Source organism: Nicotiana tabacum, chromosome 15, assembly GCF_000715075.1.
Source record: "Nicotiana tabacum cultivar K326 chromosome 15, ASM71507v2, whole genome shotgun sequence".
NCBI classification, from domain to species: Eukaryota; Viridiplantae; Streptophyta; class Magnoliopsida; order Solanales; family Solanaceae; genus Nicotiana; species Nicotiana tabacum.
In genome coordinates this window covers 58,046,259-58,064,498 of record NC_134094.1, presented here as the reverse complement: position 1 = coordinate 58,064,498, position 18,240 = coordinate 58,046,259, and the positions used below count along the sequence as shown (strand labels likewise).

The following is an 18,240-nucleotide window of genomic DNA, read 5'->3' as shown; positions in this document are numbered from 1 at the left end:
CTTATGGGAGTCTATTTGAGTGGTTAAAAGATAGTAGTAAAAAAGTTTTCATGAATACAAAATTTAATTGAATTTGAAGTCCTAAATATTCAGAAAGTTATAAATATGATAATTTTATCCAACATATTTTAAAATAATTTTGGTCAATCAACATTATATTCACACACACACACACATATATATATATATATATAGCGAGATAAGTTAGTTTTAATCTGAAATTTTCTACGTAAAAGTGAAATGAACCAAACAGAGAGAAAATTGATATACGTGATGTACACTCGTTTCTCACTATAGAGTAGAGTACTCGTTCATTGATTGATTGTTCGTTAGATATCGTTTATTATTACCTAAATTATTAAAAATAATACGTTGACAAGTGAGTTTCTTGATAAGTTTTTGTGTGGGTTAAGGTAAGAGAAGAGTAAAAGCAAGAAAAAAGAAAAAAATTATGTGGAGAAATTAAGTGGGAGAAGCAAAATCAAAATCTTCCCCAATTTGAGGATGCAAATAAGCAACAACTAGTAGTAGAAATTAGAAAATAAGACCACGGACTGTACCAGAGCCACCAGAACCAGTAAAATAAATAAAAACAAAATAGTCATAAAAAACACAGCTACTACATTCCAAAACCTTAGCTCCCTTAAATTCACCAGGTTCACACCCTTTTACGTGTACAAGCCATCAACCACTTAACATTTCCATTCAATTAGAAAAAATCATAGAAGAAGCATAAGAAGCAAGATTCATATTCTGACACCCAATTCAAGAAAAATATCAATACAACTTGAAGAAAATCTCAAAGTTCTTCTTCTTCTTCTGGCATTTGCGTAGTCTTTGTTGAATCAGAAATAATGGGTCCAATGGTATTAGCCACTGGTCTGAGTGTATTGGCCGGTGCAGCTTTGGTGAAATTGATGGACGAGAAGACCATGATGGGTTCGGGTCAGTTCCCTCGTTGCTCCAGTTGTAATGGCACGGGTCGGGTTTCTTGCATGTGCTCTCGCTGGTCAGATGGTGATCTGGGTTGTCGGACCTGTGCCGGGTCGGGTCGAATGGCTTGCAGCAGTTGTGGAGGTTCAGGTACGGGTCGTCCAATTCCGGTCCAAATCTCCGTTCGTCCTCCCAACCGCTCAATTTAGAACCTCGGTTCGTTTTTAACTCTGTAACAGTCCCATGTATAATATCTTTGTAGTACTTATTTCAGATTCTTGAGGTTGGAAAAAGATACAAATTTTTATGTATTTGTATATGTTTGGTGGTACTTGAGAGTTAGCCTTACATGGGAATTACTTGTTCTATGCTGTAATTATTATTAAAGATTGACAAATTTATACCCATGAGATGGCTTTGAAGCTCATTGTTTATCTTGGTTCCTTTGTTTTCTTGTCAACTTTATACATTCCTGTTAATTTATCCCAGTAACAATAACAACAAACAACCCAGTAAAATCTCACTAATGGGGTCTGTGGAGGGTAGTGTGTACGCTAACCTTACCCCTACCCAAAGGAGTAGAGAGGCTGTTAATTTATCCCAGTATTAGCTAAAATTGAGATGTACATAAATTGAAATATATATGTGGTTAACAGTTCTAATTTCAGACCTTTGGAAAGGTGCAATCCTATAAGATATTTTTGTTTCTGATTCAAGTTATAAAACTCAAGTTTATGTTCCTAATAATAGAAACAATTAATTTGTCTGCGTACACTTGCTCTTCTCTTGTCTACTTAGTAAAAAAAACACACGAAATCCTTGTATAAACTCTGTGTTGTACCATTATGTGTATCTTGGGCTAGCTCACCCTTATTCTTCTTTCCCTCCATTTTCTTAATGTTGAGAGTATGTGACACTTAATTATACTTGTTTATAATCATCAGTTTCTCAATCTCAATATACAATTCCAATCACATCAAGCTATTGAGTGAACTTTATACTTTATGTTGAGCTACTGCTATTGGCTACGTTTGGAATGGGTATAGATTTAAATATGTACTATTTTGTAGTGCGAGGTCTATGCTCTCCATTGTTAGTTTCTTCTTCAACAATCATCTATTTAACGATTTCAACATATATCCCTACCTTAGCTTCTCAGGTTGTTTAGAAATTTCTTTCATGTTTTTGGATGAGCAGACTGTCAAGGGAACCATTTCTTTAGATGGAAGCTTTGTTTTCAAAACTTTGTCACTTCAAGATTTCAGAAATTTGGAAGATGGGTTAAGTTCCATTAAATCTAATTTCTCACCTCACGTCTCTGAAATGATTGTTGAAACATCCTCCTTAGAGCATTACAAGGTACTGTAAAATTTTGTTTTCTGAGGGTTACGTTTTCCCCATACTTATTTTCCGTATATCCTCCTTAGTGCATTACAATTTACAACCATCTTTTTTTTTTGTTTGGCGTAAAAATCTCAATTCATGTAAAAGAAAATATTCAAATTCATTTTGGACTACTGTTTACCCTAAAAACGGATAACAATTGAATTTATACGCGATTTTAAGGAATTTATAACTTGGTACAAATTAAGAGAATATATTAATATTGAATTTGATGATACAAGAAATAAATGCAAACTAAACGAATCGAATAGCCTTGGCCCTCGAGTTAGACCACCTTTGAACCAAGAGAAGTTTCAACTTGATATAAGAACAGAGTATTGCTTTCAACTTAAACAATAATGAAAGCTAGAAAAAGACAATGTATTGCTTTATGTTGCGTAAAAGTCCTCTGTTTACAAATGATCATACCCCCTTTATATAGTAGGGGAGTCTTACTCTTGATACAGTTCTAAATGAAGTAAGAATTTTCCTGATTGGCTAATTAATCGGCCTATCCTTGATACATGCCGAGATTTCCGCCATGATCTCCGCTCGATCGCGGATATTTCACCTTTCTGTTATCCGACTCAACAAGTTTCCCTCGATCTCGCCTGATCTCGACATTATTCGTTCCCAGGGTCTCGAGCTTGATGATATAATTTCACACCTCAGTTCGATATGACTCGAGGTCGGACCTTAATCTATCATATTCCAGTTTCGATTAGTCAAGCAAGGGGCTAGCCCGGTTTTGGCCGTATACAGATAGCACCCTCGTTTCTCGGAGAGAAAATTACGAGAAATGACATGAATTTTCGAATCCCGTCTCGATGGGCCATGACGTAAGCGATGAACCCGACTATGATGTAGGCGACAAATGGATATCGAAACGTCCCGTCGGTCCAATTATCAAGGCATTAAATGCCTGCCAGTCGCTGGTCGGCCACTACCGGTTCTGAACCGTCACCAGCAAGCTATAAGTATCCAAATTTTCTTCATTCAAACTTTACACTCAAAGCTCCTCCTATTCTTGTTTTTCCTTCAAAAATCCCTTTGCTTTGCAACTCTCGCACCCAAATTTCTTAAACTTTCATCAAATCGCATACCATCTTAATTCTCTTTCCTTCTGTTCTTCAATGGCGAAAACTTCTAAGACCGTACTGCAAAAGAAGGCCGCTTCTTCATAATGACCCGCCGGTGGCGGGGGTGCAGTGGAGCCTCACCCTGAGGAGTTCGTTCCGGCAGGAAGTCCCACTGTTACCGATTTTAAGGTTGAAAAGACCTCGGTATCTGGCCGATGTTAGCCGGTCTCGAGATATATATGCTCAATCACCGAGGATCTCCTCACCAAGGTTAAAGAGGACTGCAACTGGGTCAATAAGCATGTGGTGGTTCCTTCGCCTGAGGAATCGATCACTGCCCACGTGGAGGGTTTTCTAAGTATTTACACTTATCCCTTCACATTGGGTCCCTTAGACCCTATCATCATTGCCTTTTGCAAGAGGTACGATGTGACTCTTGGCCAGATCCACCCCTTCTTCTGGAGAATAGTGATTCTCCTCCGATTTTTTGCAAGAAAAATCGAGGGATGTCCCTTTACTCTCGACCACCTTATGCGCCTCTACAGTCCCCGACTCTATTGAGGGGGGTTGATCAAGCTTTCTCGCCGGGCCAGTAAGGCTCCGTTCTCAAGCATAGACAAAACTCGGGACCGAGGTTGGATGGGACGATTCGTTCGATAAAGACTTCGGACCTGATCCCTGCTGAAGACATGCCATTTTCCGAGAAATGGAACATGAAACGTAAGTAGTGTTTCGCTTCGAAGGTTCAATCCCATTGTCTTCCTTCTTATCTCTTTGTTCATTGATGTTTTTGGTGTCGCAGTTGTGGCCCAGATGCCGGACGCAGTTCCTGAACTTAAGGAATGAGTCGAGGGCCTTGTGTCACAGAGGCCGTATTTCGAGTGGGCTTGGATGGAATTATCGAAAGGTCGATGGGATGCCCGCAATCATGGTAAGAGCTTTTCCCTGATACATCTAATATCATTTCCTTTTATCATCGTTCCCTGATTTGTTATGTTTTTATTTCGCAGGTTTACCAAAGGACGTCGAGATGAGGCCTCCATCAGCTGATGATGATATACACGCCAATCCCCCTGATCCGAAACAGGTCAAAGAGAAGGGGAAAAGAAAAGCCCCGATTCCCTCCGACTCCGAAAAGAAGAGACCGAGGAAGCAGCTGGCGCATAAGTCCAAAACAGCTGGGGCCTGAGAACTCTCATCGGACTCACTCAATCGGTTGAGGGACGAGTCCAAGGAAGAAGAAGATTCTGAGCTGGTGGCCCGAGTAAGATGTGGCTCCGAGATGCCTCGAGCCATGGACACCGTAGTAGAGACAATGGATGAAGTATCCGGGAGGGTCGAGACCGATTTGGCCCGAGCCAGTGAGGTCGAAAAAGAAAGTGTAACCGGTATGTCCCGGTCAGAAGATAACGTACCCAAAGAGGTTGCCTGGGTTGATTGACATTTCTGGGTCGCCCTCATTTACGGATTCTATGATTAACGAGGCTCAGGCGTTGAAGGGTAAACTTGGCGAAGGGGCACAAGGAGCAGCCGATCCTTTCAATAACTTTTTTGATGGCCTCGACTCTACAGCTTCGGAAGGTGCTACCGGTTTGGGAGACTTATCGGTGCAGGTACTATCATCGGACGCTACTTGATCTTCATCGAGCCCAAAACTAGTGGATCGATTCCCTGCCCCAAGTGTTAACCCCGACCGCAGGCGATCGATAACCTTTTCTGTCCCCGAGGATGCCCAGGTTTTCTCTACCCCCGTAGGGATTGCTAGCTACCTCAGATGCTTGGTGACTGAGGAAGACCAAGCCGTGATGAATGCGGTGGAGGCGCCTTGCTTATTTAACGAGGCCCAACATGCTTTGAATCGGATAAGTTCGAGGTTCACTTCATTATTTATTTTAAACTTAAAGTTGTAAATAATTATAACATCTCTCTTCGGGCTTGCAGGCTTCGGTGTTGCATCATGAGGCTTTCTTCAGAATCCGGGAAGAACATGAGGCTGAGGTTCGGGAACTCACCGAGAAGGGGGATACTTACAAGCTTCTGAGTGAGAAGCTTCAGGCTGATTTAGAAGCGGCTCAGAGTGAGCATGTCGAGATGGCCGAGCAGGTATTTTGAGTGCTTCACGATAGTGAAGATGAATTCGAGATAGTAACTAACGATCCGATCCTGCAGGTCCGGCAGAGGCTCGAACAGATCGGGCAGCTCAAGACATAGGTAGATGTGATACAAGCTGAGGCTGAAGAATTCAAGAAGAATATGAACATCTTAGCCTCAAAAAAAGAAACTGTCCAAGCATAACTGGACTCGTCCGAGACCCAGCTCCTAGCTGCAAAAGAGAAGGCCTTGGTGCAGGTTAAGAAAATCGAGGAGCTTCAATCTCAATTGGACTTGGCTATTTTTGATAAGGCAAACTTGGCCAATGAACTCGAAGTGGCCAGATCTGAGGTGGCCGTGGCCAACACCAAAGCCAATGCTAAAGTGGCCCAGTTCAAGGTCGATGTCGAGGCCATCTAGGCGAAGGCCAAGAGTATGGTGGATCCTGCAAGATGGAAGGCTCGAAGAGAAGCCCTCGAGGGAATTCATGCTCAAAGCTTCGATATCCTGGCAAATTGAGAATGCCAAAGCAGAGAAAGCCAGGGTCCGGAAGCTAGCCTTTCTTGAGGAAGATTCCGAGAGCTTAAGCGAGTCCGAATACGGGGAAGATCCCGAGGATGGAGATTCTACCTCCGATGAAGACCAGGCCCCTTAGGCCTTTATATTTTTTGCTTTCTTTTGCATCTTTTTGAGGTCGTTTTGACCATTGTAATTTTTTGTACTAGGCCATTCCGGCCTTTGTAAAAAAGAATTATTATATATAAGGCTTTCTTCCCCTTTCGGCTCTCAAATTTTTCCTTTGCTTTATCACTTATATTCACAAAGGTCGGAATGCCTTAGCATAAAATAACTTAGGTTTTGTAAGTTCGGACAAACCCTGCCTTTACATTATTTTGTTTTGAGGTACCTCGGGGGTTCATTCTTACGGGGAACTTTCTCCAAAAGTAAGTAACTCAAATTATAGTTTGCCGAGGGTAGCCTTTAGAACCGATTGTGAAAATATTTCTTTTTCGAAGGCCTAGTTTTTGTTACGGATTTCGGACGTCTCCGAGCCCTGTTAATTTGACCGTAGCCTTTTAGTTCGGGAGCTACCCATTGGGCTTATTTTTTCCCGAGTTATTTGGGCTTGCCCGAGATAACAGTCCCCGAGTGGGGTGGCCGTGGCCTTTAAAAATCGAGGAGTTTCCTAATAGGTCTTTTGCCCCCGAGGCCTAGTGGCTTGGGCCATTTGAGTTGGACGGCAGTCCCCGAGTGAGGGAGTGGTCATTCGCATTCTGATTATGTGTTGCCCTTGGGCTCGTTATTTTCGAAAGTATGAAGCTCTTTAAGGGATATAAAGATGAAAAATTTAAAACATAAGATGATTGCAAGGAAAGTACTTCTCTTTATTCTCGATCAAAATAGTCATACTTGTGTACATGTTTTATGCCAGGGCTCGAGCAATTTACGTGAGCACGGTTCTTTTCGACCGTTTGGCCCTTACAATAAATCCTATCTATCGAGACCCTTCCTTTATGAAGTAGTTTCCTCGCTAGAGTTGATATTCAGAGATAATGCATTTTCGAAAGTAGCCCTCCAGTATTCAAAGTTGATTGCAAAGGAACCTCGGATATTGTTGAATTGATCTTCGGTGCCGATTCGTCGGGCTTGATTCTAAGTTAGCACGATTCATTGTTGTCTCGTTAAAAACCTCACCGAAAAACCCATTTGGGACAAAACCGGTCTAAGGAAAAAATAGTGCAACACGTACTTGCAGACCTAAAGACTTCATAGCGTTCGCCGAAAAATCCATTGTCATTTCTTGTTGACCACCTGCAAGTGTTAGTCTGTAAAAAGGAAATAAAATAGGGTCGTACCTTAGCAGTAATACCGTTTTAGGTGAGATATATTCCAATTGCTCGGTAGCTGTTCTTCATTCATCGTTCCGAGCTTGTAGGACCCTTTCCTAGTGACCTCGAGAATCTGGTACGGTCCTTCCCAATTCGGACCCAATTTTCCTTCGTTTGGATTTCGGGTGTTGAGGGTGACTTTCCTTAGCACTAAGTCCCCGACATTAAAATATCGAAGATTGGCTCTTCGATTGTAGTATCTCTCGATCCGTTGTTTTTGGGCGGCCAATCTGACTAGGGCGGCTTCACGCCTTTCATCCAATAGTTCCAGGCTCATATTCATGGCCTGGTCATTCGATTCCTTTATTGTATATCGGAACCTGATACTCGGCTCTCTGACTTCGACCGGTATTAGAGCTTCGACGCCATAAACCAATGAGAATGGGGTAACCCCGGTATTAGATTTCGAGGTTGAGCGGTATGCCCAAAGAACTTCGGGAAGAATTTCCTTCCACTTTCCTTTGGCGTTGGTTAGCCTCTTCTTAATATTTTGGATGATGGTTTTGTTGGTCGATTTGGCTTGCCCGTTTCTGCTAGGATGATAAGGTGTTGATAGGATTCTTTTGATCTTATGATTTTCGAGAAATTTGGTTACTTTGCTGCCAATGAACTGTTTCTCGTTGTCACACACAATTTCGGATGGCATCCCGAACTGACATATAATGTGGTCCCAAATGAAGTCGATGACTTATTTCTTCCTAACCTTCTCGAAGGCCTGTGCTTGAACCCACTTAGAAAAATAGTCAGTCATAAATAAAATAAATTGAGCTTTACCTGGTGCCCATGGAAGAGGGCCAATGATGTCCATTCCCCACTTCATGAATGGCCATGGTGACAAGACTGAATGGAGTAGTTCCCCATGTTGGTAAATCATCGGTGCATGTCTTTGGCATTTGTCGCATTTTCGAACAAATGCTTTCACATCTTTTTCCATGCCGATCCAGTAATAGCCGGCACTGATTACCTTTTGAACCAATGATTCGGCACCAGAATGATTTTCGCAAGTGCCCTCGTGAACTTCACTCAGAACATACTCGGTATCTACCGGTCCCAAACATATCGCTAGTGGACCATCGAACGTTCTTCTGAACAAGGTTCCATCTTCGGACAAGGTGAATCGTGTTGCCTTCGTGCGCAGGGCCCTCGATTCTTTTAGATCTAAGGGAAGCTTTCCGGTCTTCAAATACTCTATGAATTTATTTCTCCAATCCCAGGTCAAGCTTGTGGAGTTTATCTCGGCGTGACCTTCTTCGACTACTGACCTCATGAGTTGCACACAAATTGAGCTCGTTGTTCTCGACTGATGACCCTAAGTTTGCGAGGGCATCGACTTCACTATTTTGATCTCGAGGCATATGTTGCAAAGTCCATTCTTTGAATCGATGCAAAGTTACTTGTAACTTATCTAGGTATCTTTGCATTCATTCTTCTCTCACTTCGAAGGTTCCATTAACCTGGTTTACCACGAGGAGGGATTCACACTTGGCTTCAATCACATATTCCCCCAAGCTTTTGGCTAGTTCGAGACCTGCAATCATGGCCTCATATTCGGCCTCGTTGTTAGTCAATTTCACAGTTCTAATAGATTGTCTAACCATGTTGCCTGTGGACGGTTTTAGTACGATGCCGAGTCAGGACGTCTTTGCGTTCGATGCGCCGTCCGTAAAGAAGGTCCAAATTCCCGAGAATGTACCCCGAGTTCACTAACAACTCTCTTTCGACCTCGGGTACTAGGGTCGGCGTGAAGTCAGCCACGAAGTCTGCCAAAATTTGAGACTTAATTGCTGTTTGAGGTCGATATTCAATATCATACCCGCTGATTTCTATGGCCTATTTGGCCAACCGTGTCACGCCCCAAACCTGGGGGGGGGGGGAGGGGCGAGACCGTAATCCAGTGCTTCACCTATCCTTGTATATCAGCTTGCGACTAAGGAACTCTAGACATATAATGTCATACTTTGGCCGGGGGGCCACATTGCAAGATAATTTGCGAAGCAAAATATAAAACTGAATGGAAACTAACTCCGACTAAATGTTAATATGAAGCTGGGCCGGCAAGGCCGTCATAATTGCTGCAACTGACAAGCCAACAAAATATACATACAGAGCCTACAAGCCCAACATATATATATACTCTGATCGGAACAGGGCCCCGACCTACCCATAGCCTATATACATATATACACAAAACTTCTAGACCTGGCAACTCCGAAAGACGTAGAGCTTACCGATAAAGCTGAACTCGGGCAACACCTACTGAGGAGGTCTACTCGTCTGTCTGTCTGAACCTGCACGTATGAAATGCAGCGTCCCCAGAAAAAAAAGGGGCGTCAGTATGAAATAATGTACCGAGTATGCAAGGCAATAATATAACTGAAGAATGAAACTGAACTGATAATATAATAGCTGAAAGTAACTGGGAGTCAAAGATAATCTGAAGATATGCCTGTCCGGCCTTATAGGGCTCGGTATATGTATATATCTGCTCTGCCATAGTAGGCTCGCTCATAGGCGCTCGGCCATACTAGGCTCTGTATCTTGGCCATGCTGGGCTCGCTCATAGGCGCTCGGCCACAGTAGGCTCGGTATATAACTTACCATCTGATAAGAGGTTGCCCAATAGAGGCCTGCCCATCGATTATAGCTCGATGGTAATAAAAATACTGTAATACTGCATATATAGGCTCTCGGCTCTCTTGACTAGAACAAGACAATACTCAATTGAATATGAAGTCCCGATAAGGGAGAATACTGTAACTTATGAAACTAGAAAAATGTACATAAATTTCGGAATATGAATTTCTCCTTATGTCTCGTCATCAACTCATGTAATGGATTTTCTTATTATTTAATCATTCATTTTCTTAAGTAATGACATATGGTGTTTGTAAGCTTATGCTCGTTGACTAAACCAGGATTATTTTACACTTTGGTATAACTTATGTCGAAATCGTAAAAGTATTAGTGTGTTAGTAATAAAGGTATCTCAACACCTTCAATTAGGAAATCCTTACATAATAATCCACATATTATTGTTCCCTCATTATTTTTCGCTGCATAAACAATTTCTGCATTATTACAATTCGACATAATTTTCCAGATTTTTAGTATTACGGGATCATGCCAAAATGAAGGAAGGGTTAAGCCTTAACATACCTGGAGTAGGGAAAAATTCATATAATATTCTTGAGAAGGATTGCACCGTACTCCCTTAGAATTGCAACATCCCGTTGTTATTACGCAGTGCAATTTCGTATGAATTTCAAAACTCCCTCACCTTCGTTCCTTGTTTTGTTTTTCTGCATGCTATATTATATTTTCCTAATGAAAATAATTTGGGAGGGGAAGCTGGAGTGCTTATATCTTTTATAACTCATATAGAAATTCCACAGCCACTTCTTGATTTTCAGATTTTAGTAGCCATATGTACCTTGTATATTGAACAATTACACCATGCACGGCCTTGTGTATTTTTATAGCTTAAATTCTATGCCTTTGTAGTATTGTCTAATCTTTGCCAAAGTGGATTTGATCTCTATTGAAGATGAGTTAGAGATGACTAATATATTCCACTTCTTACGTGTAAAATGGCTAAGGAATGTTGTCCAAGTGCCTACTAATTACATTGTCCAAAGGCAAGAGTCACTTAACTCTTACTCTACTTGCTGCCACGTGGGGGAATTTGTCCCCACCTACAATTATCCACAACTCCTTAATCAATTTATTTATTCCTCACTAATTCATTATTTAATCAATTACTCACATAATTAAAAATTATCTTAAATTACTTAAAATATTACTCATTTTTAATACACTTTAGACATCATAATATCATGGTCATATAGTACCTAGTATGGTACTAGTCCATAAATATCGGATATTATAGCTCGGACCGTATTTTATCCCAAATTGTCAAACTTTGAAGAAACTTATTTTCTTCGATTCACTTATCCTCTCACCTTCACGAATTTACTTATCCCTTGATTGAAATAGCATAATACTTGTAATTTCAAAATAATTTCCTTTCCGAACTTATGTCGATTAACTTACGACAAAACTTTAACGTATGAAAACGCGAAATGTCACAAACCATCCCGAAAGCTCGGGTTTGTGTATAATATTTCGCAATGGATAAGTTATTACAACACATATGGGGCGACATTGAAAGTACGATTTTAGTTTCCTAGAGGCGCTTATCAAAGCGAGCGTCAATTTTTCTAGGTGGGGATATCTAGTTTTGGCCTCGCCCAAGGTCCGGCTAACATAATAAATCGGAAATTGCGTACCTTGTTCTTCCCGGACTAGGACTCCACTTACCTCTATCTTCGATACTGCCAAATATAAGTACAACTGTTCGTCTGCCCTCAGCGTGTGAAGTAGCGGCGGGCTCAATAAGTATCGTTTAAGTTCTTCCAAGGCTTGCTGGCATTCCGGATTCCATGTGAAGTTATTTTTCTTCTTTCGCAACGAGAAAAATCGATGCCTCTTATCTGAGGACCTCGAGATGAATCGCCTCAGGGCGGCTATGTGCCCGGTTAACCTCTGTACGGCCTTTACGTTATCTACTACCGTGATATCCTCGATAGCTTTGATCTTGTCAGGGTTGATCTCGATTCCTCGATTGGATACCATGAATCCGAGAAATTTGCCCGACCCGACCCCGAATGCGTATTTTTTCGGGTTCAACTTCATGTTGTATTTTCTCAATATACTGAAGGTTTCCTGCAAATGTTTCAAATGGTTCTCTGCTCGCAGGGACTTAACTAACATATCATCAATATAAACTTCCATAGATTTTCCTATTTGTTCTTCGAACATCCGGTTTACTAGGCGTTGATAAGTGGCACCAGCATTTTTTAATCCAAATGGCATTACGTTATAGTAGTAGGTACCATATTTAGTGATGAACGAAGTCTTTTCCTGATCATCCGGGTTTATTTCTATTTGGTTGTACCCGGAATTTGCAATCGAGAAAGTTGAGAATCTCATGGCCGGCCGTGACATCGATCATGCGATCGATATTAGGCAAGGGAAAAGAATCCTTGGGGCATGCTTTATTTAAATCTTTGTAATCTACACACATCCTAAGTTTGTTCCCTTTCTTAGGGACTACTACTATGTTTACTAACTATTCAGGGTATTTTACTTCCCAGATGGACCCTATTTTAAGAAGCTTGGTTACCTCATCTTGATGAAGGCATGCTTGATCTCGGACTGGGGTCTCCTTTTCTGCTTCACCTGATAGAACTTCAGGTCCAAGCTTAGTTTATGGGTGGTGATTTTCGGTGCGATCCCTGTCATGTCGAGAGGGGACCAAGCAAAACAATCCATGTTAGCTATAAGAAATTGAATAAGTTTTTTCCTGAGCTCGGGAGTTAACCTCGTGCTCAGGTATACCTTTCGTTCCGGCAGATGTTCGATTAGTATGACTTGCTCCAGCTCTTCGACCGTTGATTTGGTAGCGTCGGAGTCATCGGGGACTATGAAGGATCGAGGGACCCCATAATCATTATCTTCGTCAGTCCCCTGCTTCTCTAGTTGGGTCGAGGCCGGCGTCTGTGATTGCTATTTGGCCTCCTATTTTCCCTTCAAATTTGACCCCTTCATCGATGAGATTGCCGATACAGGAATCACTTCGTCAACGGCAAACAATTCCTTTGCGGCGGGTTACTCCCCGTAAATTGTTTTGATTCCCTCTGGTGTCGGGAATTTTAGAACCCGGTGAAGGGTCGAGGGCACTGCCCTTATGTTGTGGATCCATGGTCTCCCGAATAGGGCGTTATACCTCATATCACCTTCGATCACATGGAACTTGGTCTCCTGGATGGTCCGTCCATGTTCACTGGCAAAGTTATTTCGCCCTTAGTAGTCTCACAAGCCGTGTTGAATCCGTTTAGCACTCGGGCTGCGGGCACAACTTGGTCCTGTAGGCCGAGCTGTTCTATGACCCTTGATCAAACGATGTTGGCCGAACTACCTAGATCAATTAACATACGTTTAACTCGAGTCTTATTTATGAGTATAGATATTACCAGTGCATCGTTATGGGGTTGCATGATTCCTTTCGTGTCCTTGCCGTTGAAGGACAAGGTTCCTTCTGGTACGTAATCCTGAGTTCGTTTCTCCCTTATGATCGACACCTTGGTGCGTTTTAACACTGGCCCTTGAGGAATATCGACCCCTCCGACAATTATGTGAATGACGTGTTTAGGTTCTTCTTGTTCGTTTTGTTTGTTAGAATCTCTGTCTCTGAAATGATTCTTAGCTCGATCACTCAGAAACTCCCGAAGGTGCCCGTCATTGAATAACCGGGCTACTTCTTCTCTTAACTGTCTACAATCTTCCATTTTGTGGCCATGGGTGCCATAATATTTATACATTTGATTGGGATTTCTCTGGGCTGGATCAGTCTGCAAAGGTCGAGGCCATTTAGTATCTTTGATGCGTCCGATAGCAGATACGATGGCAGCTGCATCAACATTGAAGTTATATTATGACAATCGTGGTGCTTCTTTAGGTCCGGTATGCCTGTCGAAGCCATTCTTGCTCATGAGCCCTCGAGAGCTCTGACCTCGGTCATTTCTCTTTTCACTTCGTACAGGGTTTTGCCCAGATCCGTTATTCCTACGATCTCCATTATATGGCTGGTATCGATCCCTGTTCAACCTTGGTTCTCGATCAATGTTCCTCTTGATTCTGTCAATGGGCCTGATAGGATAAACGGACCCGAAAGGAGCTCCCAGCTGGTCTTCTTCGACTCTAATCTTTAATTGATACCGATTATGTACATCGGCCCAGGTAACAACCGGGTATTCAATCAAGTTCTGCTTCAGCTGTTGTGAAGCCATTGAGCTTCGTACATTGAGTCCTTGAGTGAAAGCTTGAACGGCCTAATCATCGGCGACCGGTGGTAGATCCATTCGTTCCATTTGGAACCGAGACACAAACACTCTGAGCATCTCATTATCTTTTTGTCTTACCTTAAAAAGGTCCGACTTCCTAGTCTCGACCTTTATGGCTCCGAAGTGTGCCTTTATAAAAGAATCTGCAAGCATAGCAAAAGAATCAATAGAGTTAGGTGGTAAATTGTGGTACCATATCATAGCTCTCTTTGACAATGTCTCCCCGAATTTCTTTAGTAACACAGATTCGATCTCGTCGCCCTCTAGATCATTCCCTTTAATTGCACATGAGTAAAAGGTGACATGCTCGTTTGGGTCGGTCGTTCCATTGTATTTAGGAATCTCGGGCATGCAGAACTTCTTGGGGATCGGTTTGGGAGCCGCGCTCTGGGGGAAGGGCTTTTGTACGAACGTTTTGGAATCTAAACCCTTCAATATTGGTGGTGCCCCCGGGATTTGATCAACTATGGAGTTATAAGTTTCCACCTTCTTGTCGTTTGATTTGATCTTCTTTTCCCCCGACTCAACTCATTTCGTTAGTTCTTCGAGCATCTTTATGATTGCGGGATCGGTCCTTGATTCATTACCATTCGATTTTCATGACACCGATTCGATCCTGTGAACAACTTCTTGGGACGGCTCAGGGTCGATCCTGCTTGGTGCATGATTCTAGTTTTGGAGCTGGGCTATCGCAGCTTGTTGAGCCTGCAGCATCTCGAAAATCACTCGAAGTTTGATTCCGCCCTCTTTGCCGCGATGTGTGCTCTGAGCGGGTGATCGAACATCCCTACGGAAGCTACTCTCGAGATCGATGACCAAATTTGCATTGATGGCTACATGCGAGCTGGCGTTGATTGGGTCTACAGCTGGAACTCCATCGAGGCCAACTGGAGGTACGTCATTCCCTGGTGCTATGTTGTCATTTTCGTCATGGTGGTTGAAGTCATTGTCCATGTGTACGGGTGTTGCCTGAGAGTTCAACATTTTGATCCTGGAATCAAAGATACTCACAAGAACAAGTAAAAAATAGTGTGTGTTACGAAAGTTAGTACCGGGCAATCACTATTATCCTTAGCCCACGGTGGGCGCCAAACTGTTTACCTTAAAAACGGATAACAATTAAATTTATACGCGATTTTAAAGATACGTGATATAACTTGGCACAAATTAAGAGAATATATTAATATTGAATTTGACGTTACAAGAAATAAATGCAAACCAAACGAATCAAATAGCCTTGGCCCTCGAGTTAGACCACCTTTGAACCAAGAGAAGTTTCAACTTGATATAAGAACAGAGTATTGCTTTTAACTTACACAATAATGAAAGATAGAAAAAGACAATGTATTGCTTTATGTTGCGTAAAAGTCCTCTGTTTACAAATGATCATACCCCCTTTATATAGTAGGGGAGTCTTACTCTTGATATAATTCTAAATAAAGTAGGAAATTTCCTGATTGTTTAATTAATCGGCCTATCTTTGATACATGTCGAGATCTCCGCCGTGATCTATGCTCGATCGCGGATATTTCGCCTTTCTGTTATCTGACTCAGCAAGTTTCCCTCAATCTCGCCTTATCTCGATTTTGTTCGGTCCCGGGGTCTCGAGCTTGACAATATAATTTCACACCCCAGTTCGATATGACTCGAGGTCGGACCTTAATCTATCATATTCCAGTTTCGATTAGTCAAGCAAGGGACTAGTCCGGTTTTGACCGTATACAACTACCTTAAAGCACCTGCAACACTATTCTCTTTGTGTGGAGTTAAAATATGGCAATCCGAGCATGTAAGATATTCTTCACTCGCTATAAATCATCATTATATTGGTGCTTGCTTTAATCATCATTGAATGGAAATGTGTTTGGCTCTTAGGTTAGTTATGCCCATCCTAATTTGTTGACACTCTCCATTGTAAGTGTCAGTTTGATAGAATATTTGAACAAATTAAGACTAGATTAATTAGTTTAAATTATATAATATAGGTATTTAGAAATTTCATGAGAAGTACTACGAGTTGCAATTTTCAGATTCATTTACTATTTCTTTTTCTCTATGAATAATATTTCCTTTCTGAGAGGAGTTGGGTTGAGCAATTTGGTTTGGTTCTCAAGAAACCTCTTTGTTCAAAGAATATGATCAGGAAACTTTATCCTTGTCGGTTAATGTCAGACGTATCATCTCTCGAGGAAGAGCAGTCTAATCTCTCTTTTTTATTTTTAAATCTTATTGTTAAGAGCATCCTAATCTCTTTTCTGATGAAGTAAAAGGAATTCCATTAAAACAGCCTCCGGAGGATGCAAAGTAAAAATGAAATAGCTCCAGTACAAGATATTTGCTAGATAATATTTAAGGAGCTAACATAATCTATCGGTTGGTCAATATATGTACATACTGTAAGTTACACCGGCAAAAAAAAATAAATATGAAAGATATCTAGCTTTTAAGGAGTGGTTAGGATTTGAGATCTTATCGAAGCATCTATCGTTCCTCTCTGACCAAATGCACCAGAAAAATACTCACCGGAACCATTTGCCAGATTCTTTTGAATGGATTTTCCAATTCGCCATAGTCCCCAGCTAGAATAAGCATCTTTAACATTGAAGGACATACGCTACTATCTCCTAATAATGCACAAAAACATATCCCAAATGTCTCTTGCAACTTTACAATGGAGAAGGAGATGGCTGGCACTTTTAGGTTCTCTTATGACTTTAAAAGGCTGTCTTGAGTCAAGCAGCGACGAGCGCAAAACTGGTGTACAAAATGTAGGTTCGCTAGTCAAAGATAGTATAGTATTAAATCGTCTCCGCAGGGATTGATTTCAATAATATTCTATTAATTCTTCAGCTTAACACTATCCATGATAATAAACCTTTTGATTTATGTTATTATTGACTACAAATAAACTAAGATTATCAGCTGTAAGAAACTGGTGATACCCGAATGATAAGTAATAACAAAGGAATATCAATGAGAGAGGCAAGGGTGATGACATGATATGTGATCAACTATTGTTCTGGGTACTCTGTGCTAAATTCAATCTTAACTTCTGTTGATTCTTTCTAGTTCAATAGATGATCAGGCTACTTCAGGGATTTCAATTCTTCTTTCGAATAAATTTGATTCCTTTAGCTAACCTAATGACAATTCCTATGAATATATGCACTAAATTAGTGAATGAATGATATTTCGAAGAACACCTCTCGGTTATTCTCCTGAATTGGGTAAATAGATACCTGTTTAAGCTCATTCGATTACCTAGAAGAGGCGTAAAATTAACCCAATTAAAATGGTGCAAAGCAAATAGCATCAAACTTCTCTTTCGATTAAAGTAAAACTACAATAAACCTTGCAATTCAATTAACAACTCATTCAGTAAGGTTGAGCAATTAACATAGAGTAAAACCCAAAACAATAATTAATTCATAACATCTGTCAACAACCCTGAGAAGAATTACTCCATAACGAAGAAAGTATTCAAAATAAGAGTATTAGAAGAATAAGAAGACATTACAATTCCCAAATTCAACCAAACTTTCGTATTGAGTGAACTGGATCAAGTATCTCGCTTTCTCGTTGCCTCGTGCTTCTTCTCCCTCCAAAGTTCTCCTAAAATCCAAGATACCCTCTTTTTAGATGAGCTGGGCTTCATATAGGTCAAGGAAAGTCTCCCCTGAAAAAAAACAATTTTAGCCCTGGGAAATTTTTTCTCAGAAGGACGTGCGCGGCCACACACCTGGGCAGGTGACCACGTATCTGGCCGCACACTTTGGCTAGTTTCTGCTTGACTTGCGCGGCACAGTGCGCGGTCCATACGCTGCTGCTCACCTGGGCAATTTTCTGCACTCTTCTTCGTTTTTCTTTTTAAGTGTGCTATCCTTCTTTGATCATCGAACGAACTCCCAATTTACTCCATAAGCTTTTACTTGGCCTTCAACACTCCATATTAGCTCAAAAATG

The 18,240-nt window shown here is 41.3% G+C and overlaps 1 protein-coding gene across 1 annotated transcript; it reads left to right on the top strand.

Annotated features, from left to right (window-relative positions):
- Positions 1-1,873: 1,873 nt before the first annotated feature.
- Positions 1,874-6,277, top strand: LOC142169449 (uncharacterized). The gene is made up of 4 exons (XM_075230846.1): positions 1,874-2,292; positions 4,198-4,326; positions 4,406-5,498; positions 5,565-6,277. Exons 1-3 carry the CDS (start codon positions 2,014-2,016, stop codon positions 4,427-4,429), a joined length of 432 nt encoding a protein of 143 aa, XP_075086947.1. The 5' UTR covers positions 1,874-2,013; the 3' UTR covers positions 4,430-5,498; positions 5,565-6,277.
- Positions 6,278-18,240: the final 11,963 nt, after the last annotated feature.